Source organism: Phaseolus vulgaris, chromosome 11 (genome assembly GCF_051622355.1).
Source record: "Phaseolus vulgaris cultivar YP4 chromosome 11, ASM5162235v1, whole genome shotgun sequence".
Taxonomy (NCBI): Eukaryota; Viridiplantae; Streptophyta; class Magnoliopsida; order Fabales; family Fabaceae; genus Phaseolus; species Phaseolus vulgaris.
Window position 1 is genome coordinate 2,735,707 of NC_143508.1, and position 25,410 is coordinate 2,761,116.

A 25,410-nucleotide genomic window follows, 5' to 3' on the forward strand; every position below is an offset into this window, starting at 1 on the left:
TCCATTAATTGAAAATCCATGTTTCAGTGCAAGATATATGTGGGAGCATCCTTGATTTATTTGATATTTATTTTGGGATTGGTCATTTTTTTTGTTAAGAATTACACTTTTCTTTTATGGTTAAACATTAATACAAGTTTTAGCTTTTTTGCCTCAGCTATACTGGGCTTAAAGTACATAGATTTTTATTTTTTCGAATCAAATTAAACGAAATAATCTTATGTTTGAGAGTAGTTTCTGTCAAAAAGTAAATGTTTTAAAAGAGGTACAAATTTTACCTTCACAGTATTATTCTTAAAGGCTAATGCAATTATTTTGTGTTTTTATACATGACTAATGTGTTTTTAGAGTTATTTAATTTTTGTTCTAAAAAGAAAATAATCAGTGATACATGTGATTCGTCACTAATATTAGTATACTTTTGGAATCTATATTAGTATACCTTCATAGAACTAATAAAATGACCTCATATATACATACATATTGATTAATAGAAACTCTTACATAGTTTCTTCAGAAAATGAACTTTTATTTTTAAATTGTGCATTAGTTACGTTACAAATTTTATGTTATTTCTTTCAATTAAAAGTGCTTCCAAAATAAAACATAAGAGAATAATCATACGTAGGCGTGTTTGGATCTGCTTCGTGTTTCCGTGTGACTTAACTTCCGAATATGTAAAAATTGCAGAAGCAAAAGAATATGTTTTTAAGCGTTATCTAAGGGCGCGTTATCTAAGGGCTTTACACCCACACATATTTTCGTCCAAAATATCTTAAAATTGGAATGAGCAATATAAACACATTTTAAAAGCAAAAAATCAAAATCAAAGGAAGCGGTGGTGAATGTATAGTTATAAATACATTTGATAGTAAAAAAGAACATTGTTTGATCACTCAAAATTTATGGATTTTGCCAGAAACACATGAATTGTATGCCACAACCACCAGAATACTTGATAAGAAAAATTTCCGGTGGAACTATCAGTTTTGAAATGTTAAAAATCTACTACACAAATTAATATTACACGATCATGGAAAACTACTACGAGACTAATCAAGTTCTTCATCTTCGTCTTCATCTTCATCTTCACTTTCCTCTTCTTTGTCGCCTTCTGCATCTTCTTCACCCTGCATCTCATCATCACCTTCTTCTTTGCCTCCAGTTTTTCCTAATAGGGAAGTGTAAGAACAGTAGTTAGTACGGACCGAAAAGGGTTTATGTGGGAAGCATGTGCAAAAAACAAGTTCGTTGACAACAGATGAAGGCAATTGAAGACTTTTAAATTAGAAGAAAAATGACTAAGGGGTAAGCAATGATCAAGGTAGAAGAGGAAAAGAAAAAATTAGAAAAAAAATGACCAAGGGGTAAGCAATGATCAAGGTAGAAGAGGAAAAGCAAAAAAAAATTAAATTATGAGTTGCTCAGGAAGCAAAGACTTCTCTACAGCATATATGCAATTGATTTCAGAAGGATCACCATTTCTACTATACCAGAAAGCTAACAAGAATGACAATGTCATCTATCAGCATCAAGAGAATATGTCAAATAAAAAAGTACTTCTGAATTTGGTACTTTCAATTCAAGATATGAACTAGCTCAAATGAACTGCTATTCACATCCACGCTTTTTGTGAATATTAGACAGCTAATATAATTGATTGAGGTTGGAGTGTAGGATGAGGTACCATATTCACTGAAGAGAACTTCACCCGAACACAGTCCCTTCTCAATTTTAACTAGTTGAAGAGTCATCCTGGGTCCAACCTCTTGCAATTTGACAGCACTTTTTGTAGAAGCGCGATTAACTCTACCAATATCACTAGACAAAGTAACTGTTGCTGCTTCTTCATCAGCTTCACTTTCTGATCCATAACCAGCCCTTACAAATCACAAGTTAAACAATAAGAAGAGGAAACATCATGGTTAATTATTTTGTATAGATAACAGAATGCAAAGGCAAAAGGATCACTTAAGCTTTCTTCCAGATCATCATTAAAAATAAAAATAAAAAAAGTAAAAAAAATGAAAACTTGATTAATTAAGCAAGCATCTTACTTTGTGACAAAATCACTAACATCTTGAAGATTCCTTAGATCAGGAACCTGATGGCTCTGTACAAGTTTTCTTAATCTGCGGGAAACACCTATAGGTTGTAATCTTATGGAATAATGCCGAAAATCAATGAGCTTAGTGTCTTTGTTATAATTAAGCAACACGATTCTTTGGCATGTGGAGAGCTTAATCTGAAATAACAAACAGTGGTATTAAGAGATGAAGGACTTGGGTGTCAAGTAAGTCATGGATGTGTATATGTGCCTATAAACTCACTGTTTTGACATCAATTGTTGGAAAAATATTCTGAAACATGTTAGTTGTAAGCCGTAGAGGTAACTCTCCACTCACAAATCCAGAAAGCACAATCTGGCAAGAAAACGCAGAGACATAAATGTTAAACAAACAACGAAGGTATACAACTTAAACTATTACATATTTTAAATCAAAGTTTCAACCCTTCCCTCCTCAAATACTACTAGTCTACCATTAGTAGCTAAGCCGCACATGAAACTGATAAGAACATGCGAACGAACATAAACAAGACATTAAACAAGTTAATGTCCAGTGCAAGAACTATTATCATCAACGCACATACAAACTAAGAGGTCTTGTGTTGACAGGGTTTAGGGTTTAGGAATAGTACTTCATAAGGATTAAAATTAAAACATAATAAATCATCTCTTCATATCACATTCACTTGCATACACTAATCTGGTGATAATAACAGGGTGAATGGCTTGAAGAACAAATAATATCACAAAAAGTCATCATTTATGCCTAACTTTTAAGATTCTGCAACACTTCAGTTGCAGTGAGTACAAAGAATACTTTACCAAAGCAGAATTTTTGAAAAGATCCTTAGGGCATCTAGGATGCAATTGAGATCGAGCAATGTCAGCAGCCAACGAGTAATCATGTATCTTAAACGTAAGAGTAGGCCCTTGAGGGGTTGTTGCAACCCTCAAGTAAGGAGAAGTTGCAGTTTTTGACAATATGAAGAAATGTGTGACACCCAAGGGTCCAGCAACATTCAGAAAGTCTCTCAAATTATTCCGTTTCTTCTCCTGCAAATAGAAGACATAAAAATATATAATCAACATTAAGACACACAATGATACATACTTCACACAAAACAATTTCGTTCAAACCGTGTAAGACCACTATGAAAGACAAGATTATCCTTTCAAATATTTAAATTGACTCCAACTCAACACTACTTCTTATGTGGAATTAACCCTATGCAAGATAATCCCCAGGTCTGGGGATTTAATCACAGGAAAACTTGTTTTTCTCATTCACAAATTATAAATTTTACTATATATTTTCAGGAACACAGATTAAGAAGCAATTTTGAATTCAGCCCAAAAAAGATCACAGCAATCTCTACAAAGTTAATCCAAAGATGAACATCGAAAGTAAAGAAGAAGAAGGGGATATTGAATTAACCCTAAGGCTGAGAGCAGTATATGGGAGCATCAACTTTCTGAGGTCCATCTGAAGCTGTTTGAGGTTGGCCGGTATCTTCCCTCGTGAAAAGACGAAACTTTTAGGGATTTTCTTTCCCGTAACAGGATCCACGGTGGGTTGCTCTTGCGGTTGCTTCAGCTTTTTCATCACAAAGGGTTTTCTGAACCCAGGTTTGTTCTTCCTCTGTTTCATTCAAGAAGAAGATACGGCGAGTTACGAAAACGGAAACGATATTCAAAATGAGAAAAAAGAACGCAGAAAAAGAGAGACAGAGACATTACCATTGTTTAAGGTTTCCGCCGCCGAAAGGGTTTAGGCCTGAAGGAGAAGCACTGCACAAAGGTTTTAGAGTATAACTAAATGGCGGAACAGTGACAGAGGGTGAAATTTATCCTAAAAAAAATTGTTTGTAGAAGTTTTAGGTTCTTAATTTAAATTTTTATTTTTTTAGTATTTAATAAATTATTTTTCAAATTATGTGTTTAACAAATTAAAAAATTTAAATTTAAATTTCAAAAAATGTATTTATATTGTATTTGTTACTTTCTTCTTAATTTATATCTAAAATACTTCCATTCTATCAACTGAAGTATTCTTTTGTCATTTGATATGCTATATATTTTCATTGTAAAATCACGTGTATTATTAAAACAGTTAACAAAGAAATATGTAATAATAAGTGAATAGTAAAATTGATACAAATAACATAATTGACTAAAATATTAGTCTAAAGAAATTATTAGACAATAAAAAAAATCATATATTAAAGACTGAAACTTAAATTATTTCTTAAATAAAATTGTTATCTATTTAAAAAATTGAGGACCATTTATGTTTTGTGAGATTTAAGGCTACTATCAATCATATTTTTTAATTTTTATTTTGATCATTTGTTTTGATCATTTTTCAACATCTTTTGTTGCTTTTCTAATTGGATTTATATTTTTTAACTGGCTTTTGTATCTCATTTCTGTCTAGGAAAACTAGTTACAAACATCCAATTAAATTCACTATTGTCACTAAATCTAAGTATTATATTGAATACTCTTGTATTTTTTGAAGTTAACATTCTCACATTTAATCTGAAGATTTCTCACAATATTCTCCAGACTTCACTCTACACTATCCTTATAGTAAACTTACACAATTAACCTACGATTCAATTAAAAAAATATAAATTTAAATACACAATTGAAAAAGAATAATTCATATTTCTAGAATATTTTAGGGACACAAATTAATTTAACCCTTTTAAACATGACTAATAGATTGTGAGAATTTTTTATATGAAATAAATTAAAATGAAAACCAATTAATGAGATATTGATGACTATAAATAAGGTAGATTTTATAAGAGGTTGGTCTATTTTATTGTATATAATTATGTTTTTAATGTCTTAATTAAAAATTATTTAAATTTTTTATTTTATAATAAGATTTTGATATTTAAATTAAAATTATAGTTTTTGTGAAATATAAAAAACAGTTGTTTTTTTTTACTCAGGAAGGAGGAATGACTAAAAACTTTGAAAAAAAATACTTTTCTCAAACTAATAATAAAAGTAAAACATATATTCTAAATATCTTTGTTTTATTTGATTCGGTTTTTTTATTATTAGAAGATAAATAATTTAATCATTGTTAGTTTATAGTTTTATGACAGTTCAAATAACTTAATATTGTTGTTTAGTTTTTTTTTTTAAATTTAAAATAAATCACATTAAATAATTTTTTAAAATAAAAAAAAACAATTTAAAGATAATATTTTACTAACTTCATTTTTTTACAAGAAATTTTATTTGAAATATATTGAGTTTTTAATTTTTTTTATTTATATATTTTTATTAAAAGGAAGTTAACGTAGATTAGACATTTTGTTAATTTTAATTTGTGCTTTAAATTATTAAAATTAAATAAAGAACATGGATGTACTGAAGAAGGTATGAAGGTGGGAGGAGATTTTTTTTTTCAATGTAAAGTCGTGTTTCCTAAACAAACTTGTAGCTTCTTAAACAACAAGGGCTAACTAAGTAAGGATAATTTTATAAAAAACTACCAATTTCAAAAGAATTTAATCTTGTTTGATAAATTTGTTGGTTATCAGAGTATGGATCTGAATGCAAATATGCTTATTGAAATAACAGCCAATGATATAATCTATCGTGTGATAAACTCTTATATAGAAGAAGTGCTTATGCAATACTTTAGTTTTGCAGTACAGCATATGCATTACAAAATTGAATTTTAATAATAACGTGGCAATTACAATTTTACATTGACATAATATAGCTCTCTTTACAGTAGTAAAGTTTGTTCCTATACTTCCTCACAATTCTTTAGCACAACAGCAAGGAGTTGGTTTGATCCCATAGCTTTCTCCACAGTAACGAATGTTAAGCATGGATATGTAATCTGCTACAAAATTGTAATCGAGGCAACAAACCTACAAAATTACTTATTTCAATCATGAAGTCAAACCATTCAGACCAACATTAAAATGAATGTTCTGAATTATAAAAGAGGAATCATGATCCTATGCTTGAGGTCCTGGTAGCCTAGCATGCGTTTGTTAACCACAAAATTAATGTAGCCAAGGAGGATCAAATGAAAATCATATAACTAGCATTTAGATAATAAGTTCCTGACTGTTGAAGGTAGTTTCAGATTTACTTCATAAATTGTCTTGTCTAGTTAATAGTCATTATTTTTCTCCCCACAATTTTTTTCTTTTCTTCTACAACTTCTGTCTTATTGTAAAGCAGAAAGACAGGAAGGAGTTCTTTCTGCTGACATTTTCTGCTTCTAAAAACTACAAGTGATATTCAAAGATATGATGCTAATGTCCATCCAGAATCAGGAGTAAAAGACTACTTACCATGTTGAATTATAACTCTATCCAAGGTAGCGAAGCAAGACTCCATCATTCCCCAATACAAATCCCTTCTTGTCGTCAATAAACCTGCAGCAAGTAGACCATATACAAGAACATTTTACTTACAGAAGTTTTATAACCTTCAAAATAGCATAAACCAATTTTCAAAACTCCTGTATACTCTTTCCTGGAAAATTTGTCATCCCGTTCTTTTTAAAACATAAAAGATAATAGTGTACTTCCACTCAACTGTATCCATCATAAAATTGAGAAGTATCATAAAGACAAAAAAAAAATACAAAGAGTAAATTATATTAGGATCCCCTAATATTTTTTCAGATTGCACATAATATATTTGTTTTCTTTAGGTTTACAACAACCACCTTTATAAGGGTTACACATAGCATTTTTCAAACAATTAGGAGAAATTAGTGTCATGTCATTTATAAGGGGTGTTAGTGTAATGTTCTTAAAACGATTAAGGAGTTTTCTACAAGTCTCCAAACAATGAAGGGTGTGGGGCAAGATCTGAAAAAAGATAGGGGAAATGAGTGTAATTTACTCAAATATAAATATTAAAAAAAGCAACATGTGGAGCCTGATGTGGTTGGGCAGGGAACTTGTCCAAGTAAATTTTAGTTTTTCAAGGGTAGACAGATAAATAGCTATAATTATAAAAGCGAGGCTTAGTAGTAGTCAGACTGACTTGACTGAGTATAAATTTGCAGCAATGTTGTCAGCAGCTTTGTCGCGGATCCATGACTTGCCACCATTAGTAGTTCTCAAAAGAATACCACTTCCCCCTGCTGCCCAAGCCTCCTCCTGTATACATATTTAGCAAATTATATATACAAAAGAATGGCTTCCGCATTGCTGTCTGGTTTAAAAATTAAAAAAAAAAATATTGCAAGAACTGTAGAGGCAATAGTCATATTTCAAATGTTTCATTTTTCTTTTGGAACTGTGGCTAGACTTTTACACGCAAGAATTGCTTACTTAATAAAGCAATTCTTTGAATGAAGGAATACTTTACCGTTGAACGATATCCAACATCAAGAATGCCAAAACCCCTGCTTTGAACAGGAACCTCCTCAAATTCTTCAGTTAACTGCAACAATAATATACATCTGTTCATATTTGAAAAGAAATGAAGCAGACCTACAGCAAGCAAAATGTGTGACAGAGCCAAATATCTTTTATCAACAGATTTTAATTCACCACTTTAGATATCTATCCTGTTAGTACAATAACAACAGAAACAAAAAAGCTTCAAGCACTTGAGCGCTTTCTTAGAAAGGGCTTTCATTCTTATAACCCTCTTCAACTTCTCCCTAGTTTAACAAGATGCGACTCAAACATTTTGGGCTAGTTGAATTGGGAACACAGATAAATATGATAAATTTATTACGTGCCTGTCAATAATTATTTTCTAAAATCAATCCATTTCCAAACATGCACTTAGTGTTATGCGACAACAACACAAGGAAAGTGAATGCAAGAAAGATGTTTGATAAAAGACAGAAGTGTCCTTGTTAACAAATGAAAGAGAGAGTAAAGCCTATGAATGTATAACATATAGATGGAAATGTCCCAATGAGGAAGGGTATCAAAATTCAAAACTAATTTAAGACTTGCGAAAATATTTAAAAGATTATTCACAATGACATTCTCAGAATTACTTACCCCTGTGCCCTTGCTGAGATAAAGACCACCTCCACGAACAAGAAGCCACAGACCACCGTCAGCTCTCCATCCCATGTTCTGTATTCTTCTGGCAACTGCTCTATTATGTGGCTGCCAGTATGGCTGAAAATAAAATAAAATAAAACAGTTATTACCAAACACTATGCAGAAGACAAATGACCAGTCAATGTGATATCTCATGGTTAAATATAAGCCACTATCCGAGATGTATATCCTAAGGAAGGTCTAATGGATCACCATAGACTTTAGAATCATTAAGCATTCAGAAAGGAAGAAATTTTTTTACAGTAAAAAAGCTGGTGAAAAAGAAAAAGAAAATCCTCTGATTTTGTCTGTTGTTAAATAATTTTTTTTCCTCGGAAGTATATTCTATACAGGGAATCAACTGGATGAAAACAAATAAAGAATACATAAAACAAGAAATTCTAGGACAAATCCAATAGGAAAGTTTTGTACATCACTTTTAGCTTACTTTTTGGGCCTTACACAAAAGAAGACCCAGCATCACAGAAAATATTTTCATTACTTCAGCAACTGTATGTAATCTATTCAACCTGACCAGCTTATGGCTGCTGCTTTAGAATTTCCATATTGATAATTTCATTTCAGGCGAACATTTTCTCATAATTGAAATTCTAGGAAAGGGAAAGCACAAGTACCAGGCACAACAGAGGCAAAAAAAATGTCATCCTGAAGTAAAATCCTAACCTGACCAGGCTCCCAGGTTAAGTAGAAGTTGCCGCGACTTGAGACTGCAACATACTTTCCCTCTGGAGAGCGATTGACAGTGTTGAAAGTCCCGGTGTAATAGCTTGCACCACTAATACCACTAGAAACTGTTCTGAAGAAGCAACACAGATAGATAAATGCCTTGACGTATGAAACTGAAAATGTTCAACACATAATACAAAAGATAACCCAATGAATGAGTTTTTGAAGCACATAGCTAAAGAAGTCAAACTTCAACAAATAACCCCATCAACACTCATCCTATAGCAAACCTCGAACATTTCAATTTTATTAACACTTCAATCATACTAATTTGAAAGAATAGCATTACTACACCACACCATATCCATGACAGTTCCATGCATACATAGACACTTCTGCATTATTGGAAACTCACCTGTTAAGAGTAGCTGACACGGTTTCCTGAACAGCAGCTCTCCAGTTGTAACCCCTGTTAGCAGTAACATATATAGCACCTTCGTCAGTCACCATCTCTGCACTCTTCTCACCAGTCGCCTTTATGTACACCTGAAATACATCACATCACATCACATTTCAGTACAATTTTCACAATATAGAAATAAACACAAATATCATTATCAGAATGAATAGCAAAGCATAACCATTAACCAACCATATCCCCTGGAAGTTCAGCACTGAGAGGTATCCTCTCCCAGCTATCTCCAGCATCAGCAGTGTACAACAGAATCGCAGGCTTTCCAACTATCCACCCTTCCCTCCCCTTGAAACTGATGGAATTAAAGCGATAGTTGAAATCTTCGTCCTCGGCAGAGGGAATCGAACGTGGAGCCCAAGTGTTTCCTCCGTCCTTCGTCTCCAGAATTGTTTGCCTCGTCCCGAGAAGAAATCCTACAATGAGAACACCGTTCATTCATTTAACTCCAATTCAAACCAAAACAACAGCATCCAAGGCGAAACGAGAGCATATTACGAATTTACGATACCGTGGTTGGGGTCGTCGGGGACAAAAGAGATGTCGAGAAGCACGACGCCGGGGTCGATAGGGAGGTACACTCTCTCCCACTCTGAAAGCGTGTCTTCGGCCCTGGCCGCCAAGTGAGGAAGCGAAACCGAGATTGCGGCGGTCTCGGCGAGGAAGCGTCTCCTGCTCCGGGAAATGTCGTCGGAAGAAGAGGCTTTGACAATGAGGCTTCGATTCCGAGGGAAGGTTCTGGAAGAAGGTAGAGAAGGCCTGAACAAGGAGGTTGAATCGGTGAAGGTGAATTGCAGAGTGGCCATTGTTCTGTTTTCTGTGTGTTTCTCTCTCTGCCTTATCCTAACGGCTCATTTCAGCTACTTCACCTTCATTCAGTGGATCATATGCCTCCAACTTCCATTCCAAACCTTCTTTTTCTTTTCTTTTTCTTTTTTTATATTTATTCCAGCCACCACATCCACAACACAAACGTGGTTGAGTCCCCATCGTAGCTACTACGAGAGAATAAATCCAAAATCACTTGTGTTATTTTTAATGTAATCAATTTTTTACTGTACAATTTATATATATGTAAATTTAATTTTAATTAATAACAAAAATAAACACAAATACAAACTATCTTGACAAAATGATGAAACTTTGACTCTGATGCAGATAAACTTTGACAAAATGAATTAGATTAAATAAATAAGTTTATGGTAAACAAAAATGGACACTGAGAAAAAAAAATGGTTGAACTTTTGTTGTTGAAAGGTTTTTTTGGGTTATGGTGGTGATGCATAATGGGTTGATGATGTATAATGGGTTGAGTTAATTTTTTTTTTCTCTTTAAATAAGTTGCAAAAAATTTAATCATGTTTGTTATTAAGCTTTCTTTCTTAAAAAGAAAAAAATTTGTGAATATTTTTCAAAAATTGTGTTGAATCTCTTAAAATGTAATGAATGAATGAAACTTGAGATACACTAATCAATAACAAGATATCACTTTTCGAACGATAAAAAATTTAAAGAGTCGATCTCCTCAAAATCATGATTAGAAATCACTCTTCAATTGAAATAAGACTTTAGGGATTAATTTCCTAAAACGGATAACTAAAAAGTGATCTTAAGAGGTCGATCTTCTCTAAATTAATAACTATAAATCATCTTAAAGACTTTGAATATTAATTTCTCCCAAACTAATTATTAAATATCACTCTTTGAACATACTCTTCATCTTCAACTAGTTATATCTTATATATTTGAACTTAATTTTTAAACTTATCTCAACTAAGATTTGTTGAAATCAGTTCAGTTGAAATTCAAAACATATATTAAATATTTTAATTTTATTTTTTTATTAAAATATAGTAATAAACTACATAAAATTATACTTCATTATTAAAATAACATACGACTTTTTCTACTAAAGATCTAATATATTTATTTCTTTTATTTAAAACTAAATTATTATTTTTTTCAAACAAAAAAAAAGTTTGAGATTCAATATATATAATTCAAATTCAAATAACTCATCCACATTAACTCGTAATTAATAATTTATATTTGACTAACAGAATGAGTCAAAGAGTACATTTTAAGATATTGAGTTTAACCTAACGAAGGCACAATATTTCCCCTAATTTTAAAACACAGCAGGGATTATTTAAAGCAGAAAGACATTGATTCTCAATCACAAACATGCACTCCTTAGAGGGCTTCTGCAAAAGAAAAAAAATAGATTCCAGACATTCGGAAAGTTTAATACTGTCATAATGTCTTCATAATTCCTGATACATGAAGACATCAAAGTAATATAAAAGTATAATGAAGGATTAATTATTATCATAATGTTTCAATCAAACAAGCATCTTTTCATATCTGAAACAAATTTAATCTCTTTCTTCAACTTTCTGCATTCATGTATAAGAGAAGATGAAAAAGTGAAACTGATATAAACAGAATAAATTTTTTTACTGATTATATATATCTTTTGTTCATGTAAGCAAAGAATGGTGACAGCACTTTAGAATAATATGTATACAAAAGAGAGAAAGAGTGCAGGAAACTTTCCTTGTGGAACTAATCAAGAATCAGAGCATATACAAATAATGATAAACCCTTTAGTCACTCACACCAATGCAAAACTAAATCAAAATGCACACACATTCAACAATCTAGCTAGAGTGTGCATGAGCAGTGCTGCAATAATCAGAAAGAGAAAGAAATGGTAGAGGGAGAAGTGTCAATGTTTGATGAGACAACGGTAAGAGCTCAAAGAGCTGCAAGGGGTGGAAACTGGAGAATGTTCAAGAAAATCTTGGAGGGAGACAAGAAGAGTTTGGTGGGGGCTTTTGACTTGTTTGGGAACACTGCCATTCACATTGCAACACGTTCCAACAATCCAGGGCTTCTTCGTGAGTTGTTGGAAATGCTGAGTGAGGAAGAGAGGTGGTATGCATTGAGGAAGGGGAATTGTGTGAATAACACTCTTCTGCATGAGATCGTGTTCTGTACTAGGGTGGATATGGCTGGTGTTGTGTTGGAGTTTGAGAATGAGGCAGCACCAGAAGGTATACCAGAAGAAAAGAAAAGGGTTCCTTTGGTGGAGATCGTAAATGACTCAGGTGAAACCCCTCTCTTTAGGGCTGCCAAGCTTGGCAGGCTTAAGATGCTCAAGTATATGGCCAAACATGCTCATGGTGACATCAGAAGGCTTTTTGTTAGATATGACAAACATTCCATTCTTCATGCAAGCATTCTTGGACAGTTTTTTGGTACGTGCTTCCCTCACTTTGTACTCTATACATCCTTTTAATATGTAAAGGGAAGTGTAGAATTCAGAAAAGCTAAGGAATTTTTTTTCAAGAATAGTATATATGAAGACAGTGACTAGGGTGTTGTTGCTTGTCTCTTTCTGTAGATGTGAGTATTTGGTTGTTGAATATGGATGAGAAGCTAGCTCAACACAAGGATATGAATGGAATGACATGTCTTCAACTTCTATCCAATATGCCACTTGTATTTCGGAGTCAAACACCTTCCATGGGAACATTGAAGACTCTTATATATTACTGTACATATCTCTCTGTCTCAGTATTCCATTTTTCCAAATCCCCATTTTTTCAATCATTTTTTTCAAAAGTCACACTTCCCCTTTGAACATAATTGGTATATATACACAACATCCACTGGTGCTCATCGATTGAAATTTGGCTGACAGTGCTTCCTGAGGAAGGATATGGAAGCCATGATGATGGTGAAAATGCCAGTGCTGACTTCAGACATCAGAGGAGCGATATAGAAAGTGGCCAACAAGATAAGGCCAAGTTTCCTAGTTCAGGTACTCCTAGTTATGAATATATTTTGTTGTTAATGAGTGTTGATATGTTGAAAACTCTATCTTAAATTACAATATGTGAAAAATAGTCTCTTAATAAACATTGATATATTGAAAATTCTGTACCAGATTACACCTCTTAGTCAAATTATAGTTTATAAACGGGTAACTTTTCAACCTAGTAACATTTTCCTTTGTTAATGTGTAGGCATAATCACCTCATTACACACACAAGAATTAAGAAAAATGAAATTCCTAATGGAAAATACAAATCACAAGTGTAAGTCACTGCTCAAGTAACAAAATTCACAAATTTGCAGTTCTTTCAAGGATCAACCATGCTATTTGGAGAACTCTGGCAAAAGGTTACAAGTTACAGCTAGCTTTAATTACTAACAGATGTTATGTTTGTGTCTTATAGTTGGTTTGTGTTTGATCAGTTTTATGCAATGATGATGAATGTGCAGAGTTCGATGGGATTGGACGTATATGGAAACTAAAGAAGCAGCATAAGCTAGCAGAGCATCTGTCTGAGATGTTAGTGCAGAGAGACTTTTCATGGCAGAATTCGTTTCACGAAAACTTTCAACCCTTGATTGTATTGCCAGTTCTTTCCTCCAAATCCGACAGGATCAAACACATTCACCACATGAAGGAGATGCACAAGACCAATAGTGAAATGTCGCGTTCTAGAAGTTACAGAGCCATAACCACCTCAACAAGCATTCCCCATTCCAAGAACTACACGCCACTTCTCATGGCAGCTGGGTCAGGAATCGTGGAAATCGTTGGGAAAATCATTGACAAGTTTCCCGAGGCCATTTGTCACGTTAGCCAGGATGAACACAACGTTCTGCACATGGCCGTGAAGCACCGGCAGCTCAAGATCTTTAACTTGTTAAAGAAACATTCGGCATTCAAATCACTGACATTCCGGATTACTGCAGAAGGTCGTACTCTCTTGCACCAAATTTCGAGAATGGAGTTTTACGTAGAACAGCACCTACCTGGTGTTGCGTTCCAACTCCAAGACGAGTTGCGCTGGTACGAAGTAAGCTCCATATCAATCACTTTGGTGTTCAGAACTTTTCCCTTGATCCTTTAATGCATGCAATGAAATACTCAAGTAATTACTAGTTCAATTTGTTGTGTATATGATGAGCATGCAGCGAGTGAAGGAGATTGTTCCAGCATACTACCTGATGCACTGTGACAAAGACGGGCTAACAGCTGAAGATGTTTTGGAAATGGAGCACCGGGAGATGCACAAAGAAGCAAAAGGGTGGATTAAGGAAACGGCGCAGTCATGCTCAACCGTGTCTGTCCTTGTTGCCACGGTGGTCTTTGCGGCGGCCTACACCATCCCGGGCGGCACAAATCAGAACAACGGCACGCCTGTGTTTCTCGGTTCTCGCGTGTTTCTCTTCTTCACTGTGACGGATGTTGTGGCACTGGTGAGCTCGCTGGCATCGGTGGTGATGTTTCTCTCAATCCTAACATCCCCTTTTGAGCTGTGGGATTTCCGAAGGTCTCTGCCGCAGAAACTGAGCTTAGGGTTTGCCTCTCTCTTCTTCTCGCTGGTGTGCACCATGCTGACGTTCAGTGCAACCGTTTTGCTCACCATTCAGTTGGAGAATCACCAGAAATGGGCTTCCGTTTTGTTTTGCTGCGGCGTGTTCTTTCCTGTGGCCATTTTTTGGCGAATGCAATTTCCGCTTTACAAGATGCTTAAGCGTCTCGCTAAGCGCCTGTTGAAGACGCTTAGAGAAGCAGTGCCAACTACGTTTGTCAAATATTCCAGGAAAAGGGCTCGGACAAGAAACTATAACATTATCACTGAGTAGTTCATGTCACTATCTTAAACTTTGAAAATGATATAAAAATAAGGTAATAATACATGTATAACCTATGAGGCTAACACTTCTAATGGGGTATGTATTCCGATGTTTAATTTAAAAAATATTCGTTAGATTTTTAAAAATTTCTGGCAAAACACACCATTTCAAAAAGGTATAAATACAATTAAAAATTTAAATTTATTGTATAAATTTTTATTTTGATTATAAAAATAAAGAACAAATTCTTTTGAACTAGTCTATATCTTCATGCTTTTAAAAGAATTTGAAACATATTTTTGCACATAAATATTTATTTTCAATTTATATAATTTAAAATTATATAATATATAGATATGTGTCTCCCATGTCCTACATTTTAGAGATTATATGTATCTTCGTGTCCATATCCGTATCGTATCAGTGTTCGTATCCGTATCGGTGTTACATATTTCTATAACCCAAAATTTTAATACAATACTATTATTTTAATATTTTTTTCATATCATTACATCATTACACTCTTCCTCTTGTATCATCCATGCATCTGGGTAAGCTTATACTTTTTTTTTCAATATTTTCTATTTTATTTTCACAATTTCAAACATTTTATTAATTTATTTCTAAAATTCTATATATATATATTATCTTTAATTATATGTGACATCAACCTTTCATGTCAACTGTGTAATTTTATTCTCAGCATTGCTATAACATGGAACGTCACAATACAAAAGAAAAAAAAAATCTCATCTTAAATTATCTTTAAATAACTTAAAATAAAGTTGACCAAAATTCTTCTATATCCAATTAATATCATAATATAATATATATATATATATATATATATATATAACTTAAATTCACTTTACAAACCAATTTTATCCATTTGAGTTAAATATAAATCTATTTACTAATATTTATTGGATTTTTTTTTTTAAGTTGTGTTTATTAGTTGTGCAAATTAAGTCTGACTTTGAAAACCAAATGGTACATCGTGCATACCACGCTTCATTATTTACAAAGTCATACATAAAAATAATAGTTTCTACAGTGTTTGTGGTATTAATTATTTTGTATGTTAACCAATTTATTATAAAAAATTATGGAGAAATTATATTAATTATTAGCAGAGTTCTTTTTTATATATAATAGGGAAATTTAAGATGTAAAGTATACAAATTTCTATTAAAGGAATCTCAATGGATTAGGAGAAATTATTATTAAAAACCTAATAGCATTTAAGAAATTAATATTTCACGTATTAGGTATAATGACTAAAGAAATATAATTGCATGATGACATTTTAAATTTTTTCTTAGTTTAGGAAGAAAAAATAAACTAAAAAGTAAGATGATTTTTAAGTTGTAAAAGGAGAAGGAAGTATGGGTGGTAAAGTGGGATAGCCTCACTTGCTTTTAGTTGGCACCAACAAAATTATTTATTTTTTTAATTTATTTACTTGTGTTATAGTTATTGATATCATTTTTTCACAATAAAATTGCAATGAAGAGTATTAAAATTTAATCAAATTTTAATATTTTGATAAAGAAGGTTTAATATCTAACAAAATAAAATAAATATCAATAATACTTCAATGAATTAAATGATGTATAAAGAATTTAATGTAAAAAAAATTTATATAAAACATTTATCATCACCAATTTTAATTCATAAAACATCAAATTTCTCTTTAAAAGTTTTTGGTTTGTTAGGTTGATAGATTAGGTAGACCAAGTTAATATAGTTCAAAAAGTTGATCTATCCCGCCTAAATGATGACGAATTTAAATATAAAAAAAGGAGATATGTTTAAGAGTCGAATTTAAATATACATTTCTTCCATTAATTCTTTAAGGTTCTTTTCAAAGATAAAATTTGAACATCAGAACAAACAATAATTTGATATTATTTCAATGGATATGATGTCGAAAAAGTCACTACCTCACGTAATATAGTTGACCTAATAGTATTATTTCAAGTAACTTGACTTTGGAACAAACCACTGGTGCAGAAAAGATGAAAAATGATGGTTATTTTAGCATTAAAACAACAGTTCCAGACCGTTCTGTTTCAACATGTAGTCTATTCTCTTCGGGCATAGACGCCAGTTATTTGGCCATCGTGTTCATGTCACACATATAAACAACATTTATTACCATAACCGTCATTTTACATCTTTCCATCACTTGCAAATACAATACATGCATGAGGTATAAAACGACGGTTATGATAATAACCGCAATTTTATACCCTACATAGGCTCAACACTGATGGTGCCTTAAAATGACGGTTAATACCATAACTACCATTTTAGTTCATTCTGTTTAATGTTATTTTCCTTCTAAATTGACATGTTCAATTAAAACTCAGTCAGCCAGATACATAAATTCAGATAATCATATATATATATATATATATATATATATATATATATATATATATATATATATATATATATATATAAATGTATTACAAATACTAATAACATATTCTTATCTATCTCTCTAATTCTTACACTATTGATTAACTATTCTAGAGTTATAGAAATCAAGGAAATATGTGGTCAAAGCATGTCTCACATATGTTATGGCATGCAAAGGTAGTGGGCTCTCATCCATAAAGAACTGCATTATAAAATAAGGTTCACATTAATTAGTGTTAAGATACATATATTTTAATTAATTATAAAGAATAATTTAAATATTATTACCTGCTCCCAATTTGTTTTAATGTTTTCTCTTACAATGATAATCATCCATTGCATAACGTAATAGCCACACTCGTAGTCTCCTGATTGTCTATTACACTATAATTCAATAGAAATTGGAAGTTAATATTGATAAACAATGAAAAGAGAAAGACAAAAATTACAAACCTTTAGGTTCAACCATGTCAGTTTTTGATAATTTGAATTGGATTGACCTTTGAGTATGTTATATCCAAGCCATGAACTAATTAATACAAAAAAAAAAACGCGTTAGTAGATGTTTAAGTAACATACAAGTTAAGTTTATAGAGTAATTACACATCAATTATATTCTTCAGATGTGTTGATGGTTTTTTGTGCAGGGAACAAAACCACACAGCAGTCTTATGAACCGTGGATAAGACAAGTAACTGCCAATGACCCCTATATCATCCATGAAAAGATAAATTAGTAAATATTTAAAACATGAAATAGTAATAATTGACGACTTATAATTGAACTTACTCATTAATATAAGGGCAAAGATAAATTTGTTTTTCCTCTGCACTCAGAATGTTAGTGATGTATGACTTGGATTTAGATTTCTTTGCTTCAATTGTGTTAATATAATAGGGATCCAAAAATCCATAAACATCACGATTCCTATCAACAATAGAAACTCCAGACAAATACCTACAAGTTATTAGTTAAAGCATAATCAATAATAATTTAACATAAAGTAAATTGAAATATAGGAAAAGATACTTACATTATAAAAAATTGAATTATATTTATATTGAGTTTCTGGTCTCCAGTTGCAAATTCTAACAAATCTGACATGTTTATGTATAATGGCATGTTAGTATCTATTTCAAAAAAAGTATCATTCCACGGAATCTCCACAGGGTCTTGACCAATCTCTTTAGCCACTGCTCTTAAGGAAGCAATAGGATCATCAATGGGAACCTCATTTTTCGAACTTCGTTTCCGACGAGGTTTCTACAAAATAAAGAATATTTGTATTAAATTAGATGTAATATATAAATATAAATTAATATAATAAAATGAAATTATTACCGGGGGTTCTAGTACAGTTCGAACGAGGTATCTAGGCCAGGCTGTGAATGTTTGAAATGCATCGGCCACAGTGGTTACCTCATTTGTAGGTAGTGGAACACGAGCATCAGCTACTCGTACTTTTTCCACTGTTATCTTCACCACATCAGGAGAGAGGGGAACATTATGTAAGGTGGTGGCCTCATGATAGACTTTTCCAAGGGCCACCACTTCAAGAAAGATCTCGCCCTCTATCATTAGCTCACATTGGCTTATTTGGCCAATGACACCCTCCCTTGACGATGTAGGAGGTGCACAACTTTCCTTTGTACTAATGGAAGCAGGACTAACAAGCGGCTCAACACAATGTTGTTGCGATAGAAACTCTTGTCGCAACTCTAGCCGCATGCGTTCAGTCTTCTTTTTCATCTCCTCCATTAATTCTTGGCGTATCTCATTCATCATTTTTGCAAAAGACTCAGCTCTAACATCACGAATCATGTCCTCCAATCGATCATTATGTACTGCATCATCCATGGTGGATCTCACATACTTTTTAGATACGGAAACATTTGGTAAATTTAATAATTCACCATGCCATGTCCATGTTGTATAAGATTGTAGAAACCCATCACATAAAAGGTGCTTCCTAATTTTGTTAACATCCAATTTCCTTTTGTTCAAACAATTAACGCACGGACACCTAAACTTTACTCCATCCTGACCATTATTATTGGCGTTACATAGCGCAAATTGTATAAATTCTTCTACTCCTCTTTTGTACTCATCACTTATGCGAACGGAGTTAATCCAATCTCGATCCATTATGTTTTGCAATGGTCATTCAAGTGTTCACTAATGAGTGTGAGATCTCACGTTTATCGAGGAATGAACACCTTCAAACTCAATACCAACATGTATCAATTACCGAGTGTCGAACACCCTTGAACTCAATACCAACACGAATCAATTGTCGAAGGTCGAACACCCTCAAAATCAATACTAAGTATCAGTTGTCGAAGATTAAACCCCTAAACTCAATATCAACACGTATAAAAAAATTATAAATATACAAATAATATAAATTTAACAAATTTAATTGCAGTTATAAATAATAAAAAATATCAATTAAAATCAATAAACTATTTGTAATATAATTACAAAATCTAATTAAAAATTATTAAATTAATTATAAATATTAAATAATATAAATCTATCTCAATCTAATCATTTATTAATTCTATTCTAACCTAAAAACTAATATAATATAAAGATAAATTAATAAAAAATAAAAATTATAATAAATGTTAAATAAAAAAATTAAATCATCAAATTAATTATAAATACTAAATAATATAAATTTATTTATAATTTAACAATTTAATGATTCTATTATAATCTAACCTAAACATAATATAAATATAAATTAATAATAAATATATAAATTAATAATATTAAAAAAAATATTAAGAAAAACTTAAAAATATCACCAACCTTGCGTGAAGCAGAACCATGGTGAAAGCAGCGGCGGAGGCTAGAGGAGGTAACGGCGGCGGCTAGAGGAGGTAACGGCGGCGGCTAACGGCGGCAATGAAACCAGTGAAAGCAAAGAAAATAGTGGTGGTAGTTAAGAAAACAGTGATGGTAGTCAAGAAAACCTTCACCACCAATGGAAGAGAGAAACCAATAAGAGCAACATATATGAGAAACAAAAATAATAAAGAAGATGAAGAAGAAGAAGCAGAGCGTACGTACCAGAGTAGCAAGCGAAAAGACATACGCCTTTCGAATTAGGGTTTTAAAACGAATACCAAAGCTATTGATATAAGACGGCGGTTCCTCCGACAACCGCCGTCTTATACTCGTTTAATTTTAAAAAAGAGACCGCGTTTGACGGATAGCGCAGTAAAAACATAACATGTGTATTTGGTGTGGTAAATGGGTTTTTTACCTTAAACATTAATATGAAGTAAATTATTATTTTTGTAGTTGGTTTTCTTATATAAGTTGTAGCGTGTACAGTGTTTCATTCAAAGCTGATATAGTTCCAACACAATCTTCTGTGTTCAGTCCAGTGCTTCTACAATGATGACAAATGATGGTGCAGTGTGTGAAACTAAGTCTAGGTACGAAGTTTTCCTTAGCTTTAGGGGTGAAGATACCCGTTACACATTCACTTGTCATCTCTATCATGCTTTGTGCCGGAGGGGAATTATCACCTTCATGGATGATGGGGAACTCAAGCTTGGAGATCAAATTCGCCCTGTACTTCATAGAGCCATTGAAGAATCAAATATCTCCATTGTTGTTTTATCAGAAAACTATGCAGATTCTTCTTGGTGTCTTGATGAACTTGTGAAGATCCTCGAATGCAAGGAGTCAAAAAACCAGCTCGTTTGGCCAATCTTCTACAAAGTGGATCCGTCAGATGTGAGACATCAGAATGGAAGTTATGGTGAGGCCATGATTAAGCATGAAAAAAGGTTTGGAAAAGACTCAGAGAAGGTGCTCAAATGGAGGTCAACCTTGAATGCCATAGCTGATATGACAGGAGAACATCTGAAATCTGAACAAGGGTAAGTAATTAATTCACTACTTTACCATTTTTTTTTGTTATGTATTTGTTTATTTTATTCTAAAGTTTTACTTTCTGTATTAAATCATCAATCTCTAATGTTAATTTGTTTCAGTGCTTTGTTATTTTATTTGTATAGTTTGTGTTCTTAATTCATATTAATCAAAATAATTAGTTCTGTGTGTATATAAATGCTGAAATGTTGATAAACTTTCACCAGATTATACTTCCAGAAATAGAACAATTTTCTCAGTTGTAAAATTGTGGTTTTTTCTAAATCATTTAACTTTTTTTTCTTTACTTATAAAGCCTTATTCTATTCAATGATTATGAAAAAATATTTACTTATGAATGTATGTGGATGATTGTTCATATATCATAGGAGAGATGAATCGAAGTTTATTGATGATCTTGTTAGCAAGATTTTCCTGAAAGTGTCTCCTAAAGAATTGTCAAGCGATGAGAATATAGTAGGACGAGAGTATCGAGTCGAAGAACTGAAATCACTTCTGCATCTTAAGTCTGGTAATGTCACTTTCTTGGGGATTCATGGAACAGGTGGAATTGGCAAAACCACACTTGTCAAAGCTTTGTATGACTCCATTTACAAGGAGTTTGAGGGTTCATGTTTTCTTTCCAACGTTAGAGAAACTTCAAATCAAATTAAGGGTATAGAATTTCTGCAACAAAGGCTTCTATCAGAGATTCTTGAGGACAGAAAAATTCAGTTGGGAAGTAAAGAAGAAGGAACCAACACAATAAGACGTAGTCTAGCTTCAAAAAGAGTTCTTATAGTTCTGGACGATGTTGACAACATTGAACAGTTGGAAAACTTGGCAGGGAGAAGATTTTGGTTTGGGGATGGGAGCAGAATCATTGTAACAACGAGAGATCAACATTTGCTTGAGGTTGGTCAGATCAACAACAGATATGAAGTGGAAGTGCTAAACAACCAAGAATCTCTGGAACTCTTCTGTCAAAGTGCATTTAGAAAGAGTTGTCCTGAAACAAACTATGAAGATCTGTCAAATCGTGCAATAAGCTGCTGCAAAGGCCTTCCACTGGCCTTAAAACTTGTAGGCTCTCATATGATTGGAAAAGATTTGGGTGGATGGAAAGATGCATTGAAAAGATATGAAAAGAGTCCACATCCAGATGTTCAAAAAATTCTTAGAATAAGCTATGATAGCTTGCCCTTCAATGAAAAAAATATTTTTCTTGACATTGCATGCTTCTTCAAAGGGCAAAGATCAGAATATGTAGAAAGAGTATTGGATGCGTGTGATTTCAACTCAGGAGATGGCATTCGTACATTAGTTAATAAATCTCTATTAACTGTTCACAGCCTAAACAAATGTTTGGAGATGCATGACCTGATACAAGACATGGGTAAAGAGATTGTCAAGGAGGAAGCGTGGAATGAAATTGGTGAACGCAGCAGATTATGGTTTCATGAAGATGTTCTTCAAGTACTTGCAGATAATATGGTAAGCGAGTTGCCAACTTTGTTGCTTGGTTTTTACCATCTTTAAACATTTTAGCTTGTGTTAAAACCATGACAACATAATTAATGTCTCTTGGAATTGTTTTAAAGGGAAGTAGGAAGATTCAAGGACTAATGCTTGACCCCCCTCAAAGAGAAGAAATTAATTGTACTGAGACTGTGTTTGAGGATATGAAGAATCTCAGAATTCTCATTGTTCGTAATACCAGCTTTTCACGTGAGCCTAGTTGTCTCCCAAATAACTTAAGGCTACTTGATTGGAAGGATTACCCTTCACAGTCCTTCCCATCAGGATTTTATCCCAGGAAAATTGGGGCATTCAATTTAAGTAGAAGTCCTTTACTCGTACTGGAAGAGCCATTTAAGGTACAATTGCTTGATCTTATAATGTAACTCATCATAATTTTTTTTACCTCAATTTGCACATCTGTGTTACATTTACCTGTCTCATTCTTTTTACCAGTATTAATTATCAAAAATGATATCTTCACAACCTTGCATCAGTATACAACATGTGATTTGGTAAGGGTTGATAATATAATGGAAGGTTGTTTTTGCAAAAAAAATGAAATTTTGGGTATAGAAATGCGGTGCATGTTCTATGCAGTTATCAATATATCATTTCTTATTAATTATTTATCATTTGGGTCAACTGTATATAAAATATTTATTCCTCTAGTCATCTTTCTCTAAAACAATTAACATAATGTGGATGAATTGTTGTTGGTTAAGTTATTTACTTACTTTTTTTTGCAGAGATTTCAGCATCTGACTTATATGAACATCTCTTACTGTGATATGGTTACTGAATTTCCTGATGTGTCTGGGGCCAAGAATTTGAGAGAATTGAGACTTGATGGATGCAAGAAACTCGTTACCATTCATGAATCAGTTGGACTTCTAACTAACCTTGTTTTCCTAAGTGCTTCAGAATGTACACTACTCACAAGTTTTGTGCCAACAATCTATTTGCCTTCTCTTAAATACCTTTCCTTAAACCTCTGCACAAAACTAGCATTCTTTCCAGAAATTAGTGGAATGATGAACAACAAATTACAGATTAACATGGTGGACACAGCCATTAACATGCTTCCAGAATCCATTGAGAAACTTACTGGGCTTAACTATCTTGAGATGACAGATTGCAAGGAACTTCAACATTTACCAAGTAACTTATTTATATTGCCAAATTTTGTCACATTAAAAGTTGGAGGATGTCGTCGACTTCGAGAGTCATTTATAAGGTTCGAAGAAAGCCATTCAGTTTGCCCAAAACTAGAGACATTACATTTCGACAATGCTTATCTATCAGACAAGGATGTTCGTATGATTATTTACCATTTTCCTAACCTGAAAGACTTAAACATATCGTGCAACCCCTTTATGTTTCTCCCAGCATGCATTAAACAATCTACTAAGTTGACAAGTCTTCACTTGAGGTATTGTCTTATGCTTCAAGAAATTCCAGCACTGCCGTCAAGTGTTCAGAAAGTAGATGCAAAATACTGCTATTCCTTAACTTCGGAGTCATCAAACATCTTATGGTCTCAGGTTAAGTATAGCACTACTTTTTACTGATATATATTTACATAGCCAACAACTTGGTATCTTGGTCTTTAAGAAATCTTTTTGACAATTTCATTTTCATATTATTTCATTCTTAACAAAAGAATGGAAAACATAAACCTGTGTAGTTAGTTTACAAAGGAGTTGATGAAAGAACAAATATAATTTTTTTTTCTGGTGTGTGGGATTATGTTTCACAGGTCCGTAGAGAGATGAAAAGATTAGAAGTGGTGATGCCGAAAAGGGTGATTCCAGAATGGTTTGATTATGTTAGTGAAGGAGGGTTTCCAGTTTTCAGAGCCCGTATAAAGTTCCCAGCTGTTGCTCTAGCTTTAGTGTTCGGTGAAGTGGATGCCAAAGCCAAGAGAGAAACAATGCCAGGTCGCTGGAAAACTGTTGGAATGCACTTATTCGTTAAAGGTAAACGCAGACGGTACCATAATTTCGTTGCTTCCGAGAATCATGTGTTGTTGTGTGACCTGCGAGTTTTGTTCGGTTTGGAGGAGGGGGAGGATGCAGGTTTCGGAGTTGGTAAGGTTTGGAAGACCATTCAAGTTTTCTGTGAAACAAACTTGAGTCTATGTTCATGGGGAGTTTATGTGTACAAAAGTGAGACTAACATGAAGGATATCAAGTTCATGAGTCAAGATCCCAGTTCCTCTTTGGTGTGGAGTCGTCACAAGATGATCAGTGATAAGGATAAAATATTAAGCAAGAGAACAAGTTTGAATTTACCAGCAATGCATAGGGAGTTTCACATGTGGAATAATTATAAAGGAGAAAGTAGCCGAGTGTTGGAGAAAGCATGGAGGGCCATGGCCTTAACAGAGGGGGAAGGTAGATCAGGAATGAACATTGAGGATGAGAAGGACGAGGAGGTCGATTCACTGTTGGATACATTGGCAATGGAAGAACTTGATAAACATTTTAATTAACTTTATTAACACTCACACTGCTGAACCCTCTACTTTGCAATATTGCTGTCAACTTCAGAGAAACTTCTCTGCTTCTATACAATACAATTCAAACTACATTGGGGTCTTATTTTAGATAATTTTGTTGAACTCGTGTAAAACTTTG

The 25,410-nt window shown here is 33.0% G+C and overlaps 5 protein-coding genes across 8 annotated transcripts; 2 read left to right on the top strand and 3 right to left on the bottom strand.

The window, feature by feature from the left end:
• Positions 1 to 842: 842 nt before the first annotated feature.
• Positions 843 to 3,919, bottom strand: PPAN (PETER PAN-like protein). The gene is made up of 7 exons (XM_068612111.2): positions 3,806 to 3,919; positions 3,504 to 3,707; positions 2,891 to 3,121; positions 2,331 to 2,423; positions 2,058 to 2,245; positions 1,688 to 1,881; positions 843 to 1,171 (listed from the first exon to the last, which is right to left on the bottom strand). Exons 1-7 carry the CDS (start codon positions 3,806 to 3,808, stop codon positions 1,053 to 1,055), a joined length of 1,032 nt encoding a protein of 343 aa, XP_068468212.1. The 5' UTR covers positions 3,809 to 3,919; the 3' UTR covers positions 843 to 1,052.
• A 1,766-nt stretch (positions 3,920 to 5,685) lies between these two features.
• Positions 5,686 to 10,271, bottom strand: HCF136 (photosystem II stability/assembly factor, chloroplast (HCF136)). 2 transcript variants are annotated; one of them, XM_068612122.2, is made up of 9 exons: positions 9,795 to 10,271; positions 9,464 to 9,699; positions 9,227 to 9,357; positions 8,809 to 8,941; positions 8,080 to 8,202; positions 7,430 to 7,504; positions 7,103 to 7,218; positions 6,400 to 6,483; positions 5,686 to 5,967 (listed from the first exon to the last, which is right to left on the bottom strand). In XM_068612122.2, exons 1-8 carry the CDS (start codon positions 10,087 to 10,089, stop codon positions 6,417 to 6,419), a joined length of 1,176 nt encoding a protein of 391 aa, XP_068468223.2. In that variant the 5' UTR covers positions 10,090 to 10,271; the 3' UTR covers positions 5,686 to 5,967; positions 6,400 to 6,416. The 2 variants fall into 2 exon arrangements, with proteins under 2 accessions (XP_068468223.2, XP_090153156.1); XM_090297030.1 differs by having other exon boundaries at positions 5,686 to 5,936; positions 9,795 to 10,263.
• A 1,633-nt stretch (positions 10,272 to 11,904) lies between these two features.
• Positions 11,905 to 15,059, top strand: LOC137823304 (uncharacterized). Its single transcript, XM_068628390.2, has 6 exons — positions 11,905 to 12,543; positions 12,690 to 12,842; positions 12,990 to 13,109; positions 13,427 to 13,471; positions 13,574 to 14,157; positions 14,276 to 15,059. The coding sequence occupies exons 1-6, from the start codon at positions 11,994 to 11,996 to the stop codon at positions 14,948 to 14,950; spliced, it is 2,127 nt and encodes a 708-aa protein (XP_068484491.2). The 5' UTR covers positions 11,905 to 11,993; the 3' UTR covers positions 14,951 to 15,059.
• Positions 15,060 to 17,420: 2,361 nt separating this feature from the next.
• LOC137831236 (uncharacterized) lies at positions 17,421 to 20,596 on the bottom strand. Of its 3 annotated transcripts, XM_090297429.1 has the most exons (9): positions 20,441 to 20,596; positions 20,180 to 20,343; positions 18,707 to 19,716; positions 18,399 to 18,628; positions 18,155 to 18,322; positions 17,969 to 18,073; positions 17,819 to 17,894; positions 17,654 to 17,749; positions 17,421 to 17,567 (listed from the first exon to the last, which is right to left on the bottom strand). In XM_090297429.1, exons 3-9 carry the CDS (start codon positions 19,508 to 19,510, stop codon positions 17,460 to 17,462), a joined length of 1,587 nt encoding a protein of 528 aa, XP_090153555.1. In that variant the 5' UTR covers positions 19,511 to 19,716; positions 20,180 to 20,343; positions 20,441 to 20,596; the 3' UTR covers positions 17,421 to 17,459. The 3 variants fall into 3 exon arrangements, with proteins under 3 accessions (XP_090153555.1, XP_090153556.1, XP_090153557.1); XM_090297430.1 differs by lacking the exon at positions 18,707 to 19,716 and having other exon boundaries at positions 20,441 to 20,593; XM_090297431.1 differs by lacking the exons at positions 18,399 to 18,628; positions 18,707 to 19,716 and having other exon boundaries at positions 20,441 to 20,592.
• Positions 20,597 to 20,735: 139 nt separating this feature from the next.
• LOC137831218 (disease resistance protein RPV1) lies at positions 20,736 to 25,361 on the top strand. The gene is made up of 5 exons (XM_068638813.2): positions 20,736 to 21,261; positions 21,643 to 22,747; positions 22,855 to 23,130; positions 23,521 to 24,315; positions 24,531 to 25,361. Exons 1-5 carry the CDS (start codon positions 20,771 to 20,773, stop codon positions 25,263 to 25,265), a joined length of 3,402 nt encoding a protein of 1,133 aa, XP_068494914.2. The 5' UTR covers positions 20,736 to 20,770; the 3' UTR covers positions 25,266 to 25,361.
• Positions 25,362 to 25,410: the final 49 nt, after the last annotated feature.